The following is a 23,720-nucleotide window of genomic DNA, read 5'->3' on the forward strand; positions in this document are numbered from 1 at the left end:
GAGGAGAGGAGAGGAGAGGAGAAGAGAGGAGAGGAGAGGAGAGGAGAGGAGAGGAGAAGAGAGGAGAGGAGAGGAGAGGAGAGGCTTCACAGAACTCTTCAGTTCTTGTGCTATTGGGTCAGTAGAGGTGCACCAGCATGGAGACCTTCAGCGTTTAGCATGAGCCTTACTGTATAAACTGAAACCTCGGTGCCGGCTGCCACCAAATCCTGCTGCAGGTCTATGCGGTCATGTTTTTGACCACCTGCCTCCTCAGGACTCTGGTGGCAGCCTGTGGTAGCTTCCTCTTTCTGACACGTGTGGCTCATTGAAGAAGAACTCCAAGCTGAGACGTTCCTCCTACCTCCTCACGTCCAGGACGTCCAGAATTCTGACTATCACTGCCGCTCCACAGCGCAAACCCCGCTCCTCCCACTATTAGCATACCCACACTAACTCAAAAGCCATCGCATTGTCGCGTCAATCACACAGCCCCTCCCTCCTCCTCCTCCTCTTCCTCCCTCCTCCTCCTCCTCCTCCACGGCTGCAGGAGAACAAGAGCAGACAGCTGAAGACTCCGGCTGCACAAAGACAGCGGGCCTTCCTCTCACAAAGCAAATGTCAATCCCGGCCGCCCACATGCTCTCTCTCCACCAACATCCCTCCCCCTCCCTCACTGCGGAACAACACGGCTCCTCTCTCTCTGGGGGGGGCGGGGCCTGAACAGCTGATCAGGAGGATCCGTCATGCTGCACCTGTGGACCTCTGAGGTTCTGCGTCAGTCTGCAGTACTGTCCCGCTCACATGAGGACGGTTCTCTATTAGAGAAATGAATGAGGCTTTAAAATAGAGCAGCTCTCTCGCCCTGAGGTTCTCTCTCTCTCTCTAGTGCTGTTCCTCCTATTTCTTGCAGTCTTTCCTTTCATTTCTCTCTCTCACTCTCTCACTCTCTCACTCTCACTCTCTCACTCTCTCTCTCCCTCTCCATCTCTCTCTCTCTCCATCTCTCTCTCTCTCTCTCCCTCTCCATCTCTCTCTCTCTCTCTCTCTCCCTCTCCATCTCTCTCTCTCTCTCTCTCCCTCTCCATCTCTCTCTCTCTCTCTCTCCCTCTCCATCTCTCTCTCTCTCTCTCTCTCCCTCTCCATCTCTCTCTCTCACTCTCTCACTCTCCATCTCTCTCTCTCACTCTCTCCCTCTCCATCTCTCTCTCTCTCTCCCTCTCTCACTCTCCATCTCTCTCTCTCTCTCTCCCTCTCCATCTCTCTCTCTCTCTCTCTCTCTCCCTCTCCATCTCTCTCTCTCTCTCTCTCTCCCTCTCCATCTCTCTCTCTCACTCTCTCACTCTCCATCTCTCTCTCTCTCTCTCTCTCCCTCTCCATCTCTCTCTCTCACTCTCTCACTCTCCATCTCTCTCTCTCTCTCCCTCTCTCACTCTCCATCTCTCTCACTCCTTCTGTCTCAATCCACTTCTTTCACTCTCTTACTCTCTCACTCTCCATCTCTCTCACTCTCTCAACCTCCATCTCTCTCACTCTCCATCTCTTTCACTCTCCATCTCTCTCACTCCCCATCTCTCTCCCTCTCCATCTCTCTCCCTCTCCATCTCTCTCACTCCCCATCTCTCTCCCTCTCCATCTCTTTTACTCTCTCACTCTCCATCTCTCTCACTCTCCATCTCTCTCCCTCTCATCTCTCTCACTATCTCACTCTCCATCTCTCTCACTTCTTCTGTCTCAACCCCACCTCTCTCACTTTCTCACCCTCCATATCTCTCACTTCATTTCTCTCAACCTCAATCTCTCTCACTCTCTTACTCTTTTACTCTCCATCTCTCCCCCTCTCTCTCTCTCTCTCTCTCTCTCTCTCTCACTCTCTCTCTCTCTCTTTCCAGCTTTCATTTAAATATGTCCTTTATATCACTCTCTTTCCCCCCGCCGCCCCAACCAGGTCCAGAGGTACTGCTGTCCACTCTGTCTGAGGTAGAGAGACCTGTATTAGGGGGTGTGGAGTGCGCTGTCCTGTGAGGTTCAGGCTATTTAAAATAACCCTCAGAGTCTCTCTGCAGATTGAACAGCGTCCCACAGAACACAGAATCCAGAGAGAAATATACATGTCCAAATGTTTGTGGACACCCCCTTCTATTAAATGAATTCAGCTACTTAAAGCTGCACCTATTGCTGACACAGATGTGCAAATGCACACACACAGCTTGTCTAGTCCCTGTAGAGAAGAAGTACTGCCAATAGATTAGTAGTAGATAAACATGAAGCTATTGGCACCATGCAGCCTAGTGGTGCGCCAATATTTTTGGGATGGGTTGGGGATGATGACATCCTGACCTTACTAACATCCTCACAGCAATGCTTCCTCACAATCTAGCAGACAGTAGAGACAGTTACTCCAAACAATGACTGAGCAGGTGTCCTAATACTTTTGTTCATATACTGTCGACAGACAGACAGAGAGAGAGAGACAGGTCAGAGGTCAGACGGCTCTGTGTTTGGGTGACTGTTTGGACGAATACAAGCTAAAGTCTCATTACAGCAGCCCAGCAGCTTCAAGTGCCAAAATAACGTGTTCTCTTGCGTAACAGAACCATTTCAGGGTTCTAAAGCCTAAATTATTTATCCAGAGAACGAGTCTGTGAGCAGCTGTAGCCATTAGCCTAATTACACACAACACAGTCCAAACACTGAGCTAAACTGTACACTTCCTATCCGGGCCTTAACAGAATGTATTATAGAGACTATAGCATGAGAAATAGAAATATTACAGAGACTATAGCACGAGAAATAGAAATATTACAGAGACTATAGCACGAGAAATAGAAATATTATAGAGACTATAGCATGAGAAATAGAAATATTACAGAGACTATAGCATGAGAAATAGAAATATTACAGAGACATAGAAATATTATAGAGACTATAGCACGAGAAATAGAAATATTACAGAGACATAGAAATATTACAGAGACTATAGCATGAGAAATAGAAATATTACAGAGACTATAGCACGAGACATAGAAATATTATAGAGGCTATAGCATGAGAAATTGAAATATTACAGAGACTATAGCACGAGAAATAGAAATATTACAGAGACATAGAAATATTATAGAGACTATAGCACGAGAAATAGAAATATTACAGAGACATAGAAATATTATAGAGACTATAGCACGAGAAATAGAAATATTACAGAGACTACAGCACGAGAAATATAAATATTACAGAGACTATAGCACGAGAAATAGAAATATTATAGAGACTATAGCACGAAAAATAGAAATATTATAGAGACTATAGCACGAAAAATAGAAATATTACAGAGACTATAGCACGAGAAATAGAAATATTATAGAGACTATAGCACGAGAAATAGAAATATTTCAGAGACTATAGCACGAGAAATAGAAATATTTCAGAGACTATAGCACAGGAAATAGAAATATTACAGAGACTATAGCACAGGAAATAGAAATATTACAGAGACTATAGCACGAGAAATAGAAATATTACAGAGACTATAGCACGAGAAATAGAAATATTACAGAGACTATAGCACGAGAAATAGAAATATTTCAAGAGACTATAGCACAGGAAATAGAAATATTATAGAGACTATAGCACGAGAAATAGAAATATTACAGAGACTATAGCACGAGAAATAGAAATATTACAGAGACTATAGCACGAGAAATAGAAATATTACAGAGACTATAGCACGAGAAATAAAAATTTACTGAGACTATAGCACCAGAAATAGAAATATTATAGACTATAGCACGAGAAATAGAAATATTACAGAGACTGTAGCACGAGAAATAGAAATATTACAGAGACTATAGCACGAGAAATAGAAATATTATTGAGACTATAGCACGAAAAATAGAAATATGATGTAGACTATTGCACAGAAAATAGAAATATTATAGAGACTATAGCACGAGAAATATAAATATTACAGAGACTATAGCACGAGAAATAGAAATATTATAGAGACTATAGCACGAGAAATAGAAATATTACAGAGACTATAGCACGAGAAATAGAAATATTATAGAGACTATAGCACGAGAAATAGAAATATTACAGAGACTATAGCACGAGAAATAGAAATATTATAGAGACTATAGCACGAGAAATAGAAATATTACAGAGACTATAGCATGAGAAATAGAAATATTACAGAGACTATAGCACGAGAAATAGAAATATTATAGAGACTATAGCATGAGAAATAGAAATATTACAGAGACTATAGCACGAGAAATAGAAATATTACAGAGACTATAGCACGAGAAATAGAAATATTACAGAGACTATAGCATGAGAAATAGAAATATTACAGAGACTGTAGCACGAGAAATAGAAATATTACAGAGACTATAGCACGAGAAATAGAAATATTATTGAGACTATAGCACGAAAAATAGAAATATGATGTAGACTATTGCACAGAAAATAGAAATATTATAGAGACTATAGCACGAGAAATAGAAATATTATAGAGACTATTGCACGGAAAATAGAAATATTATAGAGACTATAGCACGAGAAATAGAAATATTATAGAGACTATAGCACAAAATATAGAAATATGATGTAGACTATTGTACGGAAAATATAAATATTATAGAGACTATAGCACAAGAAATAGAAATATGATGTAGACTATTGCACGGAAAATAGAAATATTATAGAGACTATAGCATGAAAAATAGAAATAATATGTAGACTATAGAACGGAAAATAGAAATATTATGGAGACTATAGCACGGAATATAGAATATTTTGTATAGAATATTTAAAATATTATGGAGACTAGCAGAGGAAATATAGAAATATAGAAATATTACACAGACTATAGCACGGAATATAGAAATATTAAAGCCCATAGTACGGATAATGCTGACCTCACTGACCACTCTTACTGTGGCTTAATGCAATCAAATTCTTTACACAGCAATGTTCCAATATCTATTCCCAGAAGTGTACAGGCTGTTACTGCAGCAAAGGACAAACTCCCAATTAAAGGAAGAGATTTTGGGGGCGTTTACAGAAATGAGATTGGTGACAGTCTAAGCCCAGTGTTTGTTAGCAACATTAGCCTAGCACCTTCTAATGTAACCGTAAGAAGCTCAAGTCACATCCAGCACGGTCTCGGCTGAGGGACAGAATTTGCGCTCAGTGATCCGTCATGTTCACCTGATGTTCTGCTGAACGGCTCCTTTAATACCTCCAACTTAAACCTCAGTGAATAAAAGCTGCAGTTTTGGGGGAATTTTCATTTTTTTAAAGTTTTACATTTCAGCCGCATAAAAAACGTACACACACATATCTGCAGCACGCTGACTCGGCAGTTCCCTGTGAAATGCATTCCTTATTCATTAATCCTCTCTCGCCCTCTCTCGCTCTCTTGCTCTCTCTCTCCTCGCTAATCGTTGAGACCAGCATCGCTCTGCACGCCTGGCCTCAGGGCTCTGCTACCATCATTCAAATCCAAAAGCCCTGCAGCTGCTCATACAGCTCTCTCTCTCTCTCTCTCTCTCTCTCTCTCTCTCTCTCTCTCTCCCTCTCTCTCTATCTCTCACTATCTCTCTCTCTCTCTCTCTCTCTCTCTCTCTCTCTAATTACTTGGCCCTGGAGTCATTCTTTTTAAAAGCCTCTTAGTTTCTCAGGTCAGCAGGACACTGGACACCGGCTATGGTGGACTGTAGGGTGGATGATAAGGTAAACTATTATATGATGTTATTAGTAGAAACAGTGACTTTTATACAAGGTTGGATGCACACAATGTAGGTCCAGGTAGGGGTTCAGTGCTCCATAAGAACTGACCCATACCTACCAAACACTCACCAACAAACACCATCACTCACCAACAAACACCATTACTTAACAACAAACACCATTATTCACCAACAAACACCATCACTCACCAACAAACACCATTACTTACCAGCAAACACCATTACTTACCAACAAACACCATTATTCACCAACAAACACCATCATTCACCATCAAACACCATCACTCACCAACACACTATTACTCAACAACAAACACCATTATTCACCAACAAACACCATCATTCACCATCAAACACCATCACTCACCAACAAACACCATTACTTACCAAGAAACACCATTACTTACCAACAAATACCATTATTCACCAACAAACACCATCATTCACCATCAAACACCATCACTCACCAACACACTATTACTCACCAACAAACACCATTATTCGCCATCAAACACCATCACTCACCAACACACTATTACTCACCAACAAACACCATTATTCACCAACAAACACCATCATTCACCATCAAACACCATCACTCACCAACAAACACCATTACTTACCAACAAACACCATTACTTACCAACAAACACCATTATTCACCAACAAACACCATCATTCACCATCAAACACCATCACTCACCAACACACTATTACTCATCAACAAACACCATTATTCGCCATCAAACACCATCAATCACCAATAAACACCATTACTCAACAACAAACGCCATTATTCACCATCAAACACCAACACTCACCAACAAACACCATCACTCACCAACAAACACCATCATTCCCAATTAAACACCATCATTATCCATCAAACACCATCATTATCCAACAAACACCATCATTATCCATCAAACACCATCATTGTCCATCAAACACCATCATTCTCCAACAAACACCATCATTATCCATCAAACACCATCATGCTTTATCAAACACCATCAAACACCATCATACACCAACAAACATCATCATAAACCAACAAACACCATGATCCTTTACCAAACGTCATCGTTATCCACCAAACACCATCATTATCCATCAAACACCATTCTTCACCAAACACCATCATTCTCACCAAACACCATCATTCTCCACCAAACACCATCATTCACCATCAAACACCATCATTTTCCACCAAACACCATCACTCACCAACAAACACCATCATACACCATCAAACACCATCATTCACCAACAAACACCATTATTCACCATCAAACACCATCATCCTCCACCAGAAAACACCATCATTCTCCATTAAACACCGTAATTCTCTACCAAACACCATTATCCTCTAACAAGCACCATCACTCACCATCAAACACCATCATTCTCCACCAAACACCAACATTCCCCACCAAACACCATCATTCTCCACCAAACACCAACATTCTCCACCAAACACCATCTCTCTCTCTCTCTCTCTCTGTCTCTTTCTCTCTCTCTCTGAAAAGCGTACAGTATATTATCACTATATCTGGGACTAGGCTGTTTATACTCTCCAGCTGTTCGGATTGGTTCAGGCTCTGCAGCTGATCAGTAGGTCTACAACTCGGGCTGAACAATCGCTGAGTCGTAGCGGAGCCCTCTCAAACTCCAAGCCTGTCATATTTCATGCCAGAATGTTCGGTCTGACTCTAAAAGGAAGCTTGATGGTTCCTCAGGTGTGCTGAGAGGAGCGATGTGCAGGTGCAGCGGCGGCTCGGCTTCCTGCTGCTCTCAGTCCACACTGCAGCTTTTCTCTAAATCCTCTGAAGGCAGCGGCTAGCTGTGTGCTGCATGGCCTGGAAAATGACCCTCCCATACACACACACTTACACACACATACTGACCATCAGTTCAGTGTAAATCCATTTACATAAGGGTCTGCAGTGATTAGTGAGGGGGGTGGTGAGGCTGGGTTAGTGCTGTAAGCTCTTCAGAGCTGGATTTGACATTTTGATGAAGCAGCATGGCAATCCCAACAACCCAAGTGCTTCCCAACAAAATCCATTATTATTCAGGAACATTTGTGAACCAGCTGCCAATATTAGAATGCTGGCACCATCAAGCACCATCATTCTCCACCAAACACCATCATTATTTATTAAATACCATCATTCTCCATCAAACCCTATCATTCTCTATTAAATACCAAATTTTATCAAACACCACCATCTCCGTCAAGCACCATCATTCATCATCAAACACCACCATCTCCATCGAACACCACCATCTCCATCAAACACCATCATCTCCACCAAATACCATCATTCTCTATCAAACACCATAATTCTCCATCAAACATCATCATTCTCTATCAAACACCACCATCTCTACCAAATACCATCATTCTCTATCAAACACCATAATTCTCCATCAAACACCATCATTCTCTATCAAACACCACTATCTCCACCAAATACCATCATTCTCTATCAAACACCATAATTCTCCATCAAACACCATCATTCTCTATCAAACACCACTATCTCCACCAAATACCATCATTCTCTATCAAACACCATAATTCTCCATCAAACACCATCATTCTCTATCAAACACCATCATTCTCTATCAAACACCACCATCTCCACCGAACACTACCATCTCCACCAAACACCACCATTCTCAATCAAACACCATCATTCTCCATCAAACACTTTCCTGCTTCATCAAACACCATCTAACACCATCATTCTCCATCAAACACCATCCTGCTTTATCAGACACCACTATTCCCTATCAAACACCATCATTCTCCATCAAACACTGTCCTGCTTCATCAAACGCCATAATTCTCCATAGAACACCATTCTTCTCCACCAAACACCACCATCTCCACCAAACATTATTATTCTCCATCAAACACACCATTCTCTATCAAACACCATCATTCTCCATCAAACACTATCCTACTTCATCAAACACCATTATTTTCCACCAAACACCATCATTCTAAACTAAACTTAATAATTTTGGATCAAATACCATTACGTTCAATCAAACACTTTCATTTTCCAACACCATAAATATCCATCAAACATCACACTTCTCCAATAAACTGCATACTTCTCTTGAAAACACCATCATTCTCAGTCAAACACCATCAAACACCATCATTCTTCATCAAACAACATCAGTCTAACAAACACCATCATTCTCCAACATCATCAATCTCTTAGAAACACAATCATCCTCCACCAAACACCACCATTGTTCATCCAATGCAATCATTCCCCCATAATTACCATCATTTGAGGCAGAATGGTGATGTTTGGTGGACACTGGATCACACATCCACAGTAAGTTTAACCCCCAGCATCCTTTAAAAACATCTACAGTCAATGTGTACCTAATAAAGCCTAGCTTGATCAGAGGAGCAGGAGAATGGGTTCCACCACATACACACACTCTGAGGCTCTCAGCTTCTACAGAATAACAGGGGTTGAAGCTGCAGTTTCTTGCTCTTGAGAAGAAAGTAAAAACAGCACATGACGGTTTTCCTTCCTCTGAAGGAGCGCAGTGCAGCCGAGAGAAAGCAGAGAGAGAGAGGCATGTGACAGGGCTCTCCAGAGGGAGCCACACTGGCCATCCCTCGCTCTCTCAGTCCTCTAATGGCTGCTCTGCTTTGCTAATCTCTAATAGGCCACCCGACTTATGCAGCACACTGCTGCTGAGAGACCATCACGGCACAATGGCTGTAATTTCAGCAGGCTACGCCACACCGGACAGGACTACCCATCACCCCAACACACTGAACCCAGCTCAGTCTGTTCTCTGCTCCACGGGTTTGGTTTTATGTGGCTGTTTCTTCTTTTCCAGTGCAGAACGATTTCAGAACAGGTGTACATGTACGTTTAATAAGAGAAACCTCCGACAGAGTGCAGTTACAACTACACTAACAAACACCATCATTCTCCACCAAACGCCATTATTCTCCATCAAACACCCTCATTCTCCACCATACACCATCATTCTCCATCAAACACCATCATTCTCCACCATACACCATCATTCTCCACCATACACCATCATTCTCCATCAAACACCATCATTCTCCACCAAACACCCTCATTCTCCACCAAACACCATCATTCTCCGACAAACACCATCATTCTCCAACAAACACCATCATTCTCCGACAAACACCATCATTCTCCAACAAACACCATCATTCTCCATCATGCACCATCATTCTCCATCATGCACCATCATTCTCCAACAAACACCATCATTCTCCATCATACACCATCATTCTCAAACAAACACCATCTCCAACAAATAACATCAATCTCCACCAAATGCCATCATCCTCCATCAAACACCATCATTCTCCGACAAACATTATCATTCTCCAACAAACACCATCATTCTCAGACAAACACCATCATTCTCCAACAAACACCATCATTCTCCATCATACACCATCATTCTCCATCATGCACTATCATTCTACACCAAACACCATCATTCTCCATCATACACCATCATTCTCCATCAAACACCCTCATTCTCCACCATACACCATCATTCTCCGACAAACACCATCATTCTCCGACAAACACCATCATTCTCCACCAAACACCATCATTCTCCGACAAACACCATCATTCTCCAACAAACACCATCATTCTCCATCATACACCATCATCCTCCATCAAACACCATCATTCTCCACCAAACACCATCATTCTCCATCATATACCATCATTCTCCAACAAACACCATCTCCAACAAAAACCATCAATCTCCACCAAATACCATCATCCTCCATCAAACACCCTCATTCTACAATAAACACTATCATCCTCCACCAAACACTATCGTCCTCCACCAACCACTATCGTCTTCCATCAAACACCATGATCCTCCACTAAAAACATCATTCTCCACCAAACATCACCATTCTTTATCAAACACCGTCATCCTCCATCACACACTATGAATCTCCACCAAACACCATCATTCATCAAACACCATCAGTCTCCACTAAACACTATCATTTACCAACAAACACCATCATTCTCCACCAAATACCATCATTCTCCACCAAACACCATCATTCTCCACTAAACACCATCGTTCTCCACCAAACACCATCATTCACCAACAAACACCATCACTTACCAACAAACATCATCATTCTCCACTAAACACCATCATCCTCCACCAAACATCACCATTCTTTACCAAACACCATCATTCTCCACCAAATACCATCATTCTCCACCAAACACCATCATTCTCCACCAAATACCATCATTCTCCACTAAACACCAACATTCTACACCAAACACCATCGTTCTTTACCAAACACCATCATTCTCCACCAAACACCATCATTCTCATCATCAAAAATATAATAAAACCCAATAATGAATTGAACAGATAAAACCTCAAATTGAATGAAAACATTGAATGAAACGTAGAAAGGGTGTAGAACATTCGATGGTGTTTTGTTGTTTTAACACTTACGTCATCATCAGCAGGCAGTATTTCGACAGGGGTGCCCAATCTTTTACACACGACTACACCTGAATCCACTACAGTACTGCACTACAGCCACAGACCAGTATGAGGTAATCATACACAACAACCCACCTAAATCTGGCCTCAGCTGGTCCTCTCTGCAGTGGGCTGCGTATGTGTGTGAGTGTGTGTGTGTGTGTGTGTGTGTGTGTGTGTGGAATAATAATTTCTCCTATAATGAGCACCTTGTCATTCCACATCGCTGTAATGACCAAGAAATGACATCATCCATCAAACACACAGATACTATAATACCATTCAGACCCCAGAAACGAGGAGGGTTCCTGAAGGACCCGTATCATATTATCATTTTATCCAAAAGTATATTACACTCCTCAGCTATAGAGGGAGCCCAAGAGCAAACACACCTTTCTCCTGGGCTCCCCCTACAGTTAGGAAGTGGAATTCACTTTCACTCCACTGCAGTAAATACTAGGAATATCCTGATCAGGTTATTGTGCCCCGAATCTTTCTGGACTGACTGATTTAGTTTAGTCGAGACTTAAAATCTTAAAATGATGTTTTATAGTGTTTAATATCTGATAATCCAGTCTGATCTCCTCCCTGACCAATCAGCTCCCAGCTCCTCTACAGCACTGCAGTCTGACCACTTCCTGTGTGTGTGAGTGTGTGTGTGTGTGTGTGTGTGTGTGTGTGTGTGTGTGTGTAGTGGTACACACTCTGGACTGGTCTCTGTGGTTGTTGGTCTACTGGTGTGTAGTAACTGGTTTATAGTGGGTGAATGTGCTGTGTGTGAGTGTGTGTGTGTGTGTGATTGGGGTTTCTATAGTGTGTGTGTGTGTGTGTTAGCATTAGCGTTAGCCTCCTCCACTCGGTTCTGAGCGGGTTCTTCAGAGCTGGTTTATAAACAGAGAAAGGTGAGTGAGTGGTTCTGCGGTTCTCCCGCTGGTAAAACAGAGCGTTTCAGTGGGAGTTTTATAAAGGGTCAGATATTATGGTCTGTTTTCAGGTTCCACTGTAAAATAGCTCCACACTGCAGAACCTCAACTCCTTTATTTACCTTCTGAGAACGTCCACACTGCTGCTGCTGCAGCCGGCTGGGGAGTAACGTCTGTTAATGGTGCCTTGAGGACAGCAGATGGCGCTCTGAACACTGTGCTTAAAACAAAGACTCAGAACTGGGCCGGGATTAAAATAGCCAGTACCCGATCCATTAAAACATGTCTAGATAGGTTACATGACTACTAAACAAAAATAATGCTTTGAGCGCCCCCTTGTGGACACATAACTGTACACATGCATTTCTGGCTCCAGAAGCTTGATCTGAAGGTGGAGCAGCATGTGGGCTGAGGCGGTAGAGTAACACTACAGGATTTCACACTAATATGACTCTATGGGTTCTGCAGCGTTACACAGCAGTTCTGGAGAGAGGTTCTCCTCCTGCAGCTCCATCACCAAACCTCCATATAGTGCAGTAGCAGCAGCGTCCCGTTTTAATTAAAAATAAATTAATTAATTTCGTATTTTAAGTTTAAAAATGCTGTAATTCCAGTGTAATTTGAGTAAATTACAGCCATCACTGCCATTACAGTGAGCGCAGATGCTTTATAGGGTCTCAAGGGTTAAGCTTCTAAAGGTCTTTACAGAACTGTACACCAACCACAGCCACCATCCAACCAACCAGCTCATTATTCCACAGCAAAATCCCCACAGCACCAACACAACCAGCCTCATTTGGGTCCAGCTGGACACCGGAGCGAATTCCACACTGGGGATTTTCCTGTGTACCAGGAAAAAGCATCACTCATATTCCCCTGAAACCGCCCCGCCTGCACACAGCACGCCAACACTGATCAGTAAAGATCCTCCATCTGACATATCTCTGCATAAGAACCACGACCTCCCGGACCTCACACCACGGTTCTGCAAGGAAGACAAGGAGAAGTGCAGTGTGGGAGATCAACACATCAACCCAGTCCACTCAAATCAGGACTTTCACCAGCGATAAATGAGTGCACCAAAACTGATTCACTGACACTGATTCACTAACACTTATTCACCAACACTGGTTCACTGACACTGGTTCACTGACACTGGTTCACTGACACTGGTTCACTGACACTGATTTATCAACACTGATTCACTGACACTGATTCACTGACACTGATTTATCAACACTGATTCACTGACACTGATTTATCAACACTGATTCACTGACACTGATTTATCAACACTGATTCACTGACACTGATTTATCAACACTGATTCACTGACACTGATTTATCAACACTGGTTCACTGACACTGATTTATCAACACTGATTCACTGACACTGATTTATCAACACTGATTCACTGACACTGATTTATCAACACTGATTCACTGACACTGATTCACTGACACTGATTTATCAACACTGATTTATCAACACTGATTCACTGACACTGATTCACTGACACTGATTTATCAACACTAATTCATCAACACTGATTCACCATCACTGATTCACTGAGACTGATTCACTGATTCGCGACTGACTTTCCAACGTGAATCCCGGCTAAATATTCAGAAGACGTTCCCCACAGCATCCAAGTGTTTCTCAGTGTTTACCTCGGTTCTCCATGATGGATATTAAGGACACAGAACGCTATAGTTTGGTTCTTTGCAATGGTTGGATCAAAGTGACACTCCAAAACGTTGTAGCTTGGTTCTGTGTCTTATGAACACTGCAGAACAGCATAGCTTGGTTCTCTACAATGTTTGGGTCTTAGGAACACTGCAGAACAGTATAGCTTGGTTCTTCACAATTTTATGGATCTTAGGAACACTGCAGAACAGTATAGCTTGGTTCTCCACAATGTTTGGGTCTGAGGAACACTGCAGAACAGTATAGCTTGGTTCTTCACAATTTTATGGATCTTAGGAACACTGCAGAACAGCATAGCTTGGTTCTGCACAATGTTTGGATCTTAGAGAAACTGCAGAACAGTATAGCTTGGTTCTCCACAATGTTTGGGTCTGAGGAACACTGCAGAACAGTATATCTTGGTTCTCCACAATGTTTGGGTCTGAGGAACACTGCAGAACAGTATAGCTTGGTTCTCCACAATGTTTGGATCTTAGGAACACTGCAGAACAGTATAGCTTGGTTCTCCACAATGTTTGGATCTGAGGAACACTGCAGAACAGTATAGCTTGGTTCTCCACAATGTTTGGGTCTTAGGAACACTGCAGAACAGTATATCTTGGTTCTCCACAATGTTTGGGTCTGAGGAACACTACAGAACAGTATAGCTTGGTTCTCCACAATGTTTGGATCTTAGGAACACTACAGAACAGTATAGCTTGGTTCTCCACAATGTTTGGATCTTAGGAACACTGCAGAACAGTATAGCTTGGTTCTCCACAATGTTTGGATCTTAGGAACACTGCAGAACAGTATAGCTTGGTTCTCCACAATGTTTGGATCTTAGGAACACTGCAGAACAGTATAGCTTGGTTCTCTACAATGTTTGGATCTTAGGAACACTGCAGAACATTATAGCTTGGTTCTCCACAATGTTTGGATCTTAGGAACACTGCAGAACATTAGAATTTGGATCTTAGGAACACTGCAGAACAGTATAGCTTGGTTCTGCACAATGTTTGGATCTTAGGAATACTGCAGAACATTATAGCTTGGTTCTCCACAATGTTTGGATCTTAGGAACACTGTAAAACAGTATAGCTTGGTTCTCCACAATTTTATGGATCTTAGGAACACTGCAGAACAGTATAGCTTGGTTCTTCACAATTTTATGGATCTTAGGAACACTACAGAACATTATAGCTTGGTTCTTCACAATTTTATGGATCTTAGGAACACTGCAGAACATTAGAATTTGGATCTTAGGAACACTGCAGAACAGTATAGCTTGGTTCTGCACAATGTTTGGATCTTAGGAATACTGCAGAACATTATAGCTTGGTTCTCCACAATGTTTGGATCTTAGGAACACTACAGAACAGTATAGCTTGGTTCTCCACAATGTTTGGATCTTAGGAACACTGCAGAACAGTATAGCTTGGTTCTCCACAATGTTTGGGTCTTAGGGACACTGCAGAACAGTATAGCTTGGTTCTCCACAATGTTTGGGTCTGAGGAACACTGCAGAACAGTATAGCTTGGTTCTCCACAATGTTTGGATCTTAGGAACACTACAGAACAGTATAGCTTGGTTCTTCACAATTTTATGGATCTTAGGAACACTGCAGAACATTATAGCTTGGTTCTCCACAATGTTTGGATCTTAGGAACACTGCAGAACAGTATAGCTTGGTTCTCTACAATGTTTGGGTCTTAGAGAAACTGCAGAACATTAGAGTTTGGGTCTGAGGAACACTGCAGAACAGTATAGCTTGGTTCTCCACAATGTTTGGATCTTAGGAACACTGCAGAACAGTATATCTTGGTTCTCCACAATGTTTGGGTCTGAGGAACACTGCAGAACAGTATAGCTTGGTTCTCCACAATGTTTGGGTCTGAGGAACACTACAGAACAGTATAGCTTGGTTCTTCACAATTTTATGGATCTTAGGAACACTGCAGAACAGCATAGCTTGGTTCTCCACAATGTTTGGATCTTAGAGAAACTGCAGAACAGTATAGCTTGGTTCTCCACAATGTTTGGGTCTGAGGAACACTGCAGAACAGTATATCTTTGTTCTCCACAATGTTTGGGTCTTAGGGACACTGCAGAACAGTATAGCTTGGTTCTCCACAATGTTTGGGTCTGAGGAACACTGCAGAACAGTATATCTTGGTTCTCCACAATGTTTGGGTCTGAGGAACACTGCAGAACAGTATAGCTTGGTTCTCCACAATGTTTGGGTCTTAGGAACACTGCAGAACAGTATATCTTGGTTCTCCACAATGTTTGGGTCTGAGGAACACTACAGAACAGTATAGCTTGGTTCTCCACAATGTTTGGATCTTAGGAACACTACAGAACAGTATAGCTTGGTTCTCCACAATGTTTGGATCTTAGGAACACTGCAGAACAGTATAGCTTGGTTCTCCACAATGTTTGGATCTTAGGAACACTGCAGAACAGTATAGCTTGGTTCTCCACAATGTTTGGGTCTAAGGAACACTGCAGAACATTATAGCTTGGTTCTCCACAATGTTTGGGTCTTAGGGACACTGCAGAACAGTATAGCTTGGTTCTCCACAATGTTTGGATCTGAGGAACACTGCAGAACAGTATAGCTTGGTTCTCCACAATGTTTGGGTCTTAGGAACACTGCAGAACAGTATAGCTTGGTTCTCCACAATGTTTGGGTCTGAGGAACACTACAGAACAGTATAGCTTGGTTCTCCACAATGTTTGGATCTTAGGAACACTACAGAACAGTATAGCTTGGTTCTCCACAATGTTTGGATCTTAGGAACACTGCAGAACAGTATAGCTTGGTTCTCCACAGAGTTTTGGTCTCATGGACATGTAACGGCTCAGTTATTTTCGACTGTCAGATCTCAGGGACGCTGCAGTTGGTTTCTTTGCAATAGCTAGACCTCAGAACATTTATTAATGAGATTAATAATGAGATTATTAATGAGATTATTAATGAAATTACATTAAAGTACATTCAATTATTTTTGTTGGTGCAAGAAAGGAAGAAGAATCTGAGTCAATAGTAGTGTATAATCAGTATACCGGGGCTGTAGAACCTAGAACCCTAACCTTATATATTTAGTGTTTCATTTTGTACAGCAGCGACAGGACGGAAACACGTTAACTCTGCAGTCTGGAACAGGAACAGAGAACCCCGTTTGTTAGGACGTCATTAGTAAGGTGTTCTCAGCAGCTTTCCGCCACTCACCGACCGCTCACTCATAAACAGGCCTGATTACCATGATAATGAAGCTGGGATGAATGTAATGTGATGAAGCATTAATGACTGTGAATAATGCTCATATTCACACACAGGAACCATATTTTACTACAACGTAGTTGCTTCCATCTCCTCAACCAATTCCCAATGAAGCCGCCAATTCCACACACACACAGCCATTTGTCAGGTCTGGAATTACATCCCTCGAGATGAATATTTAAATGTTTCCTATAAAAACGCTTTACAGCTTTTTTACTACGCGATTAAAACGATTTTAGTGAATAAACCACTGAACTACCGGAGATTCCCTCTGTCCTCCATGAGGACTCCGTGTTTACTGATGAACATGATCATCAAGGTCAGTCCGTTATGGGCTCGGCTAAGAGAAACCAGTCCATTCTTCAAGACGGAGACAGAGGTCAGTTTGCTGAGGGTGAGCGTTTTGCGGAAAAGCGAGAGTCACGTGTGTTAAGGAGCCTCCGCTCCAGGAGACGACCCCTTTAATTATTCATACCGAGGCATCTCTCGTTTGATCTCTCCAACTGCCGTCACATACACGGCCAAAAAAGCAATGCCAAAGACTGGAGCCACCTCAGGCCTTAAAGGCCATTCTCAGGGCTGAGCAGCACCTTCTTATCAACACCCAATACAAAAAAAACACAATGATAATTAACCAATAAATAAGTCAATAATAATACATTATAGGGCTGCATGAAAAAGACAAAAAAAACTGACATTGCAATATTTTAAGATTGTATTCTTGTAATATTGTATTTTTTATGCAATACATATGTTACAATATTAGAAAATAAATATGACAACAATTTATAATAATAATACTTATTAAATAATATATAATTATATATAATAATATATTAAATATATATATGACAAATTAAATAAATAAAAATGAAAATTAATATTGGCTTGAATAAATTAAAATGAATATTTCTGTAAAATATTGCACTATTTTAATATAGTATTATTGTAAAATTATAATTTTTATGCAATACATATGTTACAATATTAACAAACACAAGAATGTTCATTAATATATATATAGTTATACATATTATAATAAATAAAATAAATTAAAATGATGAATATTGGCTTGAATAAATTAAAATAAATATTTATTTCATTGTAAAATATTGCAATATTTTAACATTGTATTATTGTAATATATTTTTTCTGCAATATATATATATATAATATATATTACAATATTAAAAAATACAAGAATTTTCATTAAATATATATATATTTTTCATTTTTAATATATTAATAGTAATGCACATTCAAGATTGGAGGAAAAATAAAAATAAATAATATTGGGCAGATGAATCTGTTTCTAATAGATCTATTGTGGAAGATGAGAACAGTGGGAATTTTAATGAAATACAAAAGTATTTAAATATTTTATTTATTTTATTTAGTCATTTTTTCATTTGACCCCGCACAAGCAATCATGCAGCGTGACTACTGCACATGCCTACATTGTGATAGTGATGCTGAATCGATATATAAAGTGCAGCCCTATTACATTACCGCTGCTCGCTTTCACCTACAGCTCATTTACCCTCACTTACTTTACTTTTCTCATCCTGTGGTGAACATAAGTAGCCAGTCTGTTTAGCAGGGGCACCGTATAGGGAGGGAGTTAGGACGGTTTTAAGGGCCTGGGACTGACACAGTTAGATCTTAGGGAAACTGCAGAACGTTACAGTTTTTTTAGTATAGCACTTTTTAAACCCTGGCCCTACTGGTGCCTTGAGGCTTTGTTAGTCACAATATCCTGATAACAGGGCTCAAAGGGGTCCAGCAGATTCGCTGGGTCAAACCCCGGGTCAGCCCTACATGCCTTCAGCAGCCGGAGCCTGAGAGAGCACAATTGACCTTGTGCTCTCCGGGTGGGTAGATGGCGCTCTCTCTCTCACTCCATAGCCGATGTATCAGAGCTGGGTACCCGGCGCTTTCCTCAGAGCGTGTTGATTGGTTGTCTGGTAATGATGCACGGGCGGTGGCTCAGTCACAACATGCGATGGGTAGAATACTAACGAGCGGGTTGGGTAATTGGCTAGTTAAAATATGGGAGGAAAATATTAGAAATATAAAAAAATAAAGGTGATAATTGTTTGATATTCTGAAAAATATAATATAATATAATATAATATAATATAAATATCTGTATAATATTTTTACCAATTTGTAATGTTAGGCTATACAGTACTAATAATATCTATCCACAATATACTCATGTTTTGCATGTTTTGAAATATTGTAATGTAGTTTATCATAATAATAATAAATTCTGTCATATCTACCTTTATCGATCTCCAGCATGTTTAATTAATATGCTTTTATTTTCAGTTCTTTACAGCATGCAGTAAATCAAAATATCCACAATCTCTGAAACTAATATGTGCTTTATAGTGTCCCGGACTATCGCTACAACCAAACTCCAACACTGTTATACAACACCACCAGCTACTCAAACTGGAGCCTAAAACTGCCAAAGCCTCTTAACTCCCACACTGAGCCAAACCTGCTGGTTTGTGAGCGGTCAGTTCATGTGCCTGGTCAAATGAAGCACAGTTAATTTATAACATATATTTTCTTAGGCATACAGTCAAGTCCATAAGTATTTGGACAGTGACCGTTTTGTTGTTGTGCCTGTGCATCACTATGGATCTGAACTGAAGCAATCAAGATGCTGAAGCGCAGAATTTCAGCTTAAATTCAAGGGGTTTGACAGCAATATTACATTAACTGTTAGAAATCGTCTGTTCTCTTATTTTTCAGGACAAATAAAGGAGTAAAAAGTGTTGTGTGTTTGGTAGCCATTCATGGGAAGTAACAGAGGCCATCATTAGACTAAAAAAACAAACAAACCAAAAACAATGTGGTGCGATGATTATAAAATGATATCACAATGTTTAAAGATTTAAATTAAATGTAGTTTGATATACGATATTTATTGCAATATTTCATCATAATAAAAATTAGTCAAAACAAAATTCACCAATGGCGTACATTTTTAAAAACTGCTATCCAAATACTCTCCCATACTGAGTACCGTGATTTTTACGCAAAATATGCTTCACTCTAAGCACTCTTAAGCACCTACGATATTCACCATACACTCATTAAAGCATACTATGTAACACATTAACAAAATTTATCACGATACGATAAAAAAAATGGTCATATTGCCCAGCTCTACCTGGAAGACCACATAAGATAACTAAAGTAGATGAACTAGGATCCTTTCTTTGGTAAAAAAAAATAAAAAAAATGATGACAGATGAAGCCAAATTTCTATATACCACATCATCTGTCAAACATGGTGGAGGCACTGTTATGCTATGAGCATGTTTGGCTTGGTGGAGCTGGGTCTTACTGGTGTTTACTGTTGATGTTCTGCTGATGGGTGGAGGATGAATGCAGGATGAATTCTGAAGTGTGTAAAGCTCGTACACAGCGTTACGCTGTTCCTGTGAGAATTCGGCAGCGTTATACGGTGCAGCAGCAGAGCTGCCATTCTCCCTGTTACAGTCAGTGGTTTGTGCAGTGACTTTTGAAGCTGCTGAAGGAAAATCTGCACTGTTCTCATTTTCCTCGATCTACCAGAGTCCGATTATACCGAGTGCATTTTTAATGACATGACATGTTGGATTATTGATATCTGGTGAAAGCCTTGGTTTTGAGTCATGGTGCTCAGTAGCCAAAGTTCTAGTGGCTAATGTTGGGTTCTGGTGAGCTTGACTCGGGGCCTGCTGGGTATTCTTGTTAAACCCTTTAGGCTGCGTCCCAATTTTGTAGTAATGACTAATACTAACTAGTGATTATTACATTTGTAAGGTGTCCGTCAGTCACATTGACTAATTCAATCAAAAATATATATTTTTTTTTTTTTTTTTAATTTGATAAAATTTCCTGTTGATCTTCCATGCCAGATCTATATTAATTAATTGTAATCAAATATTATATATTTTTTATTTATTTATTCTAATTTATTTTTCCTCCAATCTTGATTGTGCATTACTATTAATATTTATAAGAAATAATAATAATTTATTAAATATTTATTAAAAATTATAATATATATACTAATATTTTGGGGTTTTTTCATGAAAATTCTTGTATTTTTTAATATTGTGATATATATATATTGCAGAAAAATATATTATAATAATACAATATATTGCAAATTTTATTTTGAGAGTGGTCAGGATGGTCACTATTATCCCTCATTGCAATGCAAATCGGAAAATAAGAAGCTACTGAAACAATTATTCAAAGAAAATTGAGGATATCAATGCCAGTGCAGCGCTATGGCGGCTGGAGAACGTGCAGTGACGTATGTTGGCAAAGCATCACTTCCTGTTTGTACTACACAGGTTAGTATGTTAATATTTAGTGTACTAATCTGCCAGACTTACAATATTAAGATCTATAGTCTATAGCTTGTAGTATGTGTAGTAGGCAAATGGGATTACGCTAGTACGCCTTTAAGATCTATTGTCACTGTCCAAATACTTATGGACCCTACTGTCTATACTGGTGTTAGTGTGTGTGTTATATATCAAAATACATCATATTGTCCAACCTACAAGACTGGACCTACAGAGTAGCAGTCCATATCTAAAGATTTGGAGGCTGGAACGAACGCCAGTGCCTCTATCGATTGCTGCATACATAACCCCGGGCTGAAAAGTGTGAGGCGGTGATCCAGGCACATGCATTCCCCCGTTCACCACGCATGTGGCTTCATCTGACCTTCACCGCATTGATTTCAGCAAGGCAAAATGCACCAGGTCCACAGTCCACGGCGAATCTACAGAGATACACGGTGTACTCTCCCAGCCTGAGCCTGCATTCGCCTGGCTTCGCATCAGCCTACCCGTCAGGCTCAATCCCAGCAGGAATTGGCCCATTTTCAGAGAGAGAGAGAGAGAGAGAGAGAGAGAGCGAGAGAGAGCTCCAGGCTTCATCTGTTCGGCAACAGCAAAGTTTAGTACGCAAACCATTCACACCTCCGAATCCTTCCCCACCAGTGTTATATACCGAGGCACATTGATGCACTGGGATTTCATCGAGGCCTAAACCCAAACGGGCCGGATCAGCACAATACCAACTGCTCTGACTAAGAGCTTTAGCCTAAAAGCCCAAAAACAGAGCCAACAGCCAGAACCTCGGCCCAGACGAAGCTGAAATCAAATGAAGCTCAATGAGATTGATATGATATGTAATGTAGTAGAAATCCAATCAAATCCAACCAAAACAAGCAAATCCAGGCTTCTCCTCGTCCTGTTCGTGCAAAATCCCCAAAAAGAAGGCTTGTACCCTTGCCAGAGCTATTCTGGGAGCAGAGAGGTGCAGAGAGGTGCAGTAAGGCCCAGTTCAATCCACACAAACAGCTGAAGGAGGACGCATAGGAGGACAGCCTCAACAAACATCTCAGCACAGCATCAGCCTCCATACCTCTGCAGTCACCTTCAGTACAGCAGCGCCGTGGGCTTCACACCTGCAGACACCTGCAGACACCTGCAGACCTGCCACTCTGACCCTCTTCTAGATTAGAAACACACTCAAATATTCAAATTAGAGACATTTTAACTGATTATGCAAATCTGCACATGAATAAGGCTTGTAAACATGTCAGGAACTAGAGGCTGAAGCAGCACATTTCACTAATGCCTCTAATGCATCTGGACCACAGAGCAGCAAAACAACGCCACCCCTCCTGGATGCTGGAGGAGCTCCTCTGAAGCCTCCCAGGCGGTGGATATCATCCTCTCCACCCAACCCAGACCCATACCCCTACCCAGACCCATACCCCACCCCTCCAGCCTCCCCACGCCGAGACACCTACCATTCCGCGCCGGCCTCACGATGCGCAAGTCCCGGTCATTCAAAACATCCCGACGGGCTTCGTGGAGAGACCATGACGGTGAGGCGAGGTGGGTGGTGGTGGTGGTGGAGCAGGAGGAGGAGGAAGGGGTGGGGATTCTTAAAAACGAAAACGACGCTGGGAATTATGGGCGCAAAACAAAAGAGACGACGATCAAAAACAAAAAACGAAAGAGAGAGAGAGAGAGAGAGAGAGAGAGAGAGAGAGAGAGAGGCTGGGTGAGAGAGAGAGAGAGAGAGAGAGAGGCTGGGTGAGAGAGAGAGAGAGAGAGAGAGAGAGGCTGGGTGAGAGAGAGAGAGAGAGAGAGGCTGGGCTTCAGCTGCTCGCTCGCTCCGCCGCTGATGCTGACGGCTGTACCATTGTGGAAGGATGGAGGGGAGGGGGAGGAGAAGTGGGTGGGGTTTAGAGGAAGGGAAGGGAGGGGCGGGGTAGAGCGAGCGAGTTGCCGTGGCAACTGAAGCACGAGCGCGTGTGACGTCAGAACCGCTCTTCTTTTCACGCCTGTTTTCAGGTTCCTGAAATCGATCGTTATTATTGATCAGCATAAAAACTGTGATTATGATCATAACAAAAACACACACACACACACACACACTGCACATCAAATATCACAAATCATACATACACACCAATCTGCCAGAACATTAGTACCTG

At 41.2% G+C, this 23,720-nt stretch overlaps 1 protein-coding gene across 4 annotated transcripts in view; it reads right to left on the reverse strand.

Moving 5' to 3' along the window:
* mapk10 (mitogen-activated protein kinase 10) overlaps positions 1 to 23,298 on the reverse strand; it is a 129,532-nt gene extending 106,234 nt beyond the window's left edge. For 2 of the 4 annotated variants that reach the window (XM_072661775.1, XM_072661774.1), the window contains exon 1: positions 23,028 to 23,297. In XM_072661775.1, coding sequence (XP_072517876.1) covers positions 23,028 to 23,030 — 3 coding nt within the window. In that variant the 5' untranslated portion in view covers positions 23,031 to 23,297. Of the gene's footprint in view, positions 1 to 23,027 lie in introns of all 4 variants that reach the window. The other 2 variants (XM_072661773.1, XM_072661776.1) reach the window with 2 other exon arrangements.
* Between the last annotated feature and the right edge of the window lie 422 nt (positions 23,299 to 23,720).

Source organism: Salminus brasiliensis, chromosome 18 (assembly GCF_030463535.1).
Source record: "Salminus brasiliensis chromosome 18, fSalBra1.hap2, whole genome shotgun sequence".
NCBI classification, from domain to species: domain Eukaryota; kingdom Metazoa; phylum Chordata; class Actinopteri; order Characiformes; family Bryconidae; genus Salminus; species Salminus brasiliensis.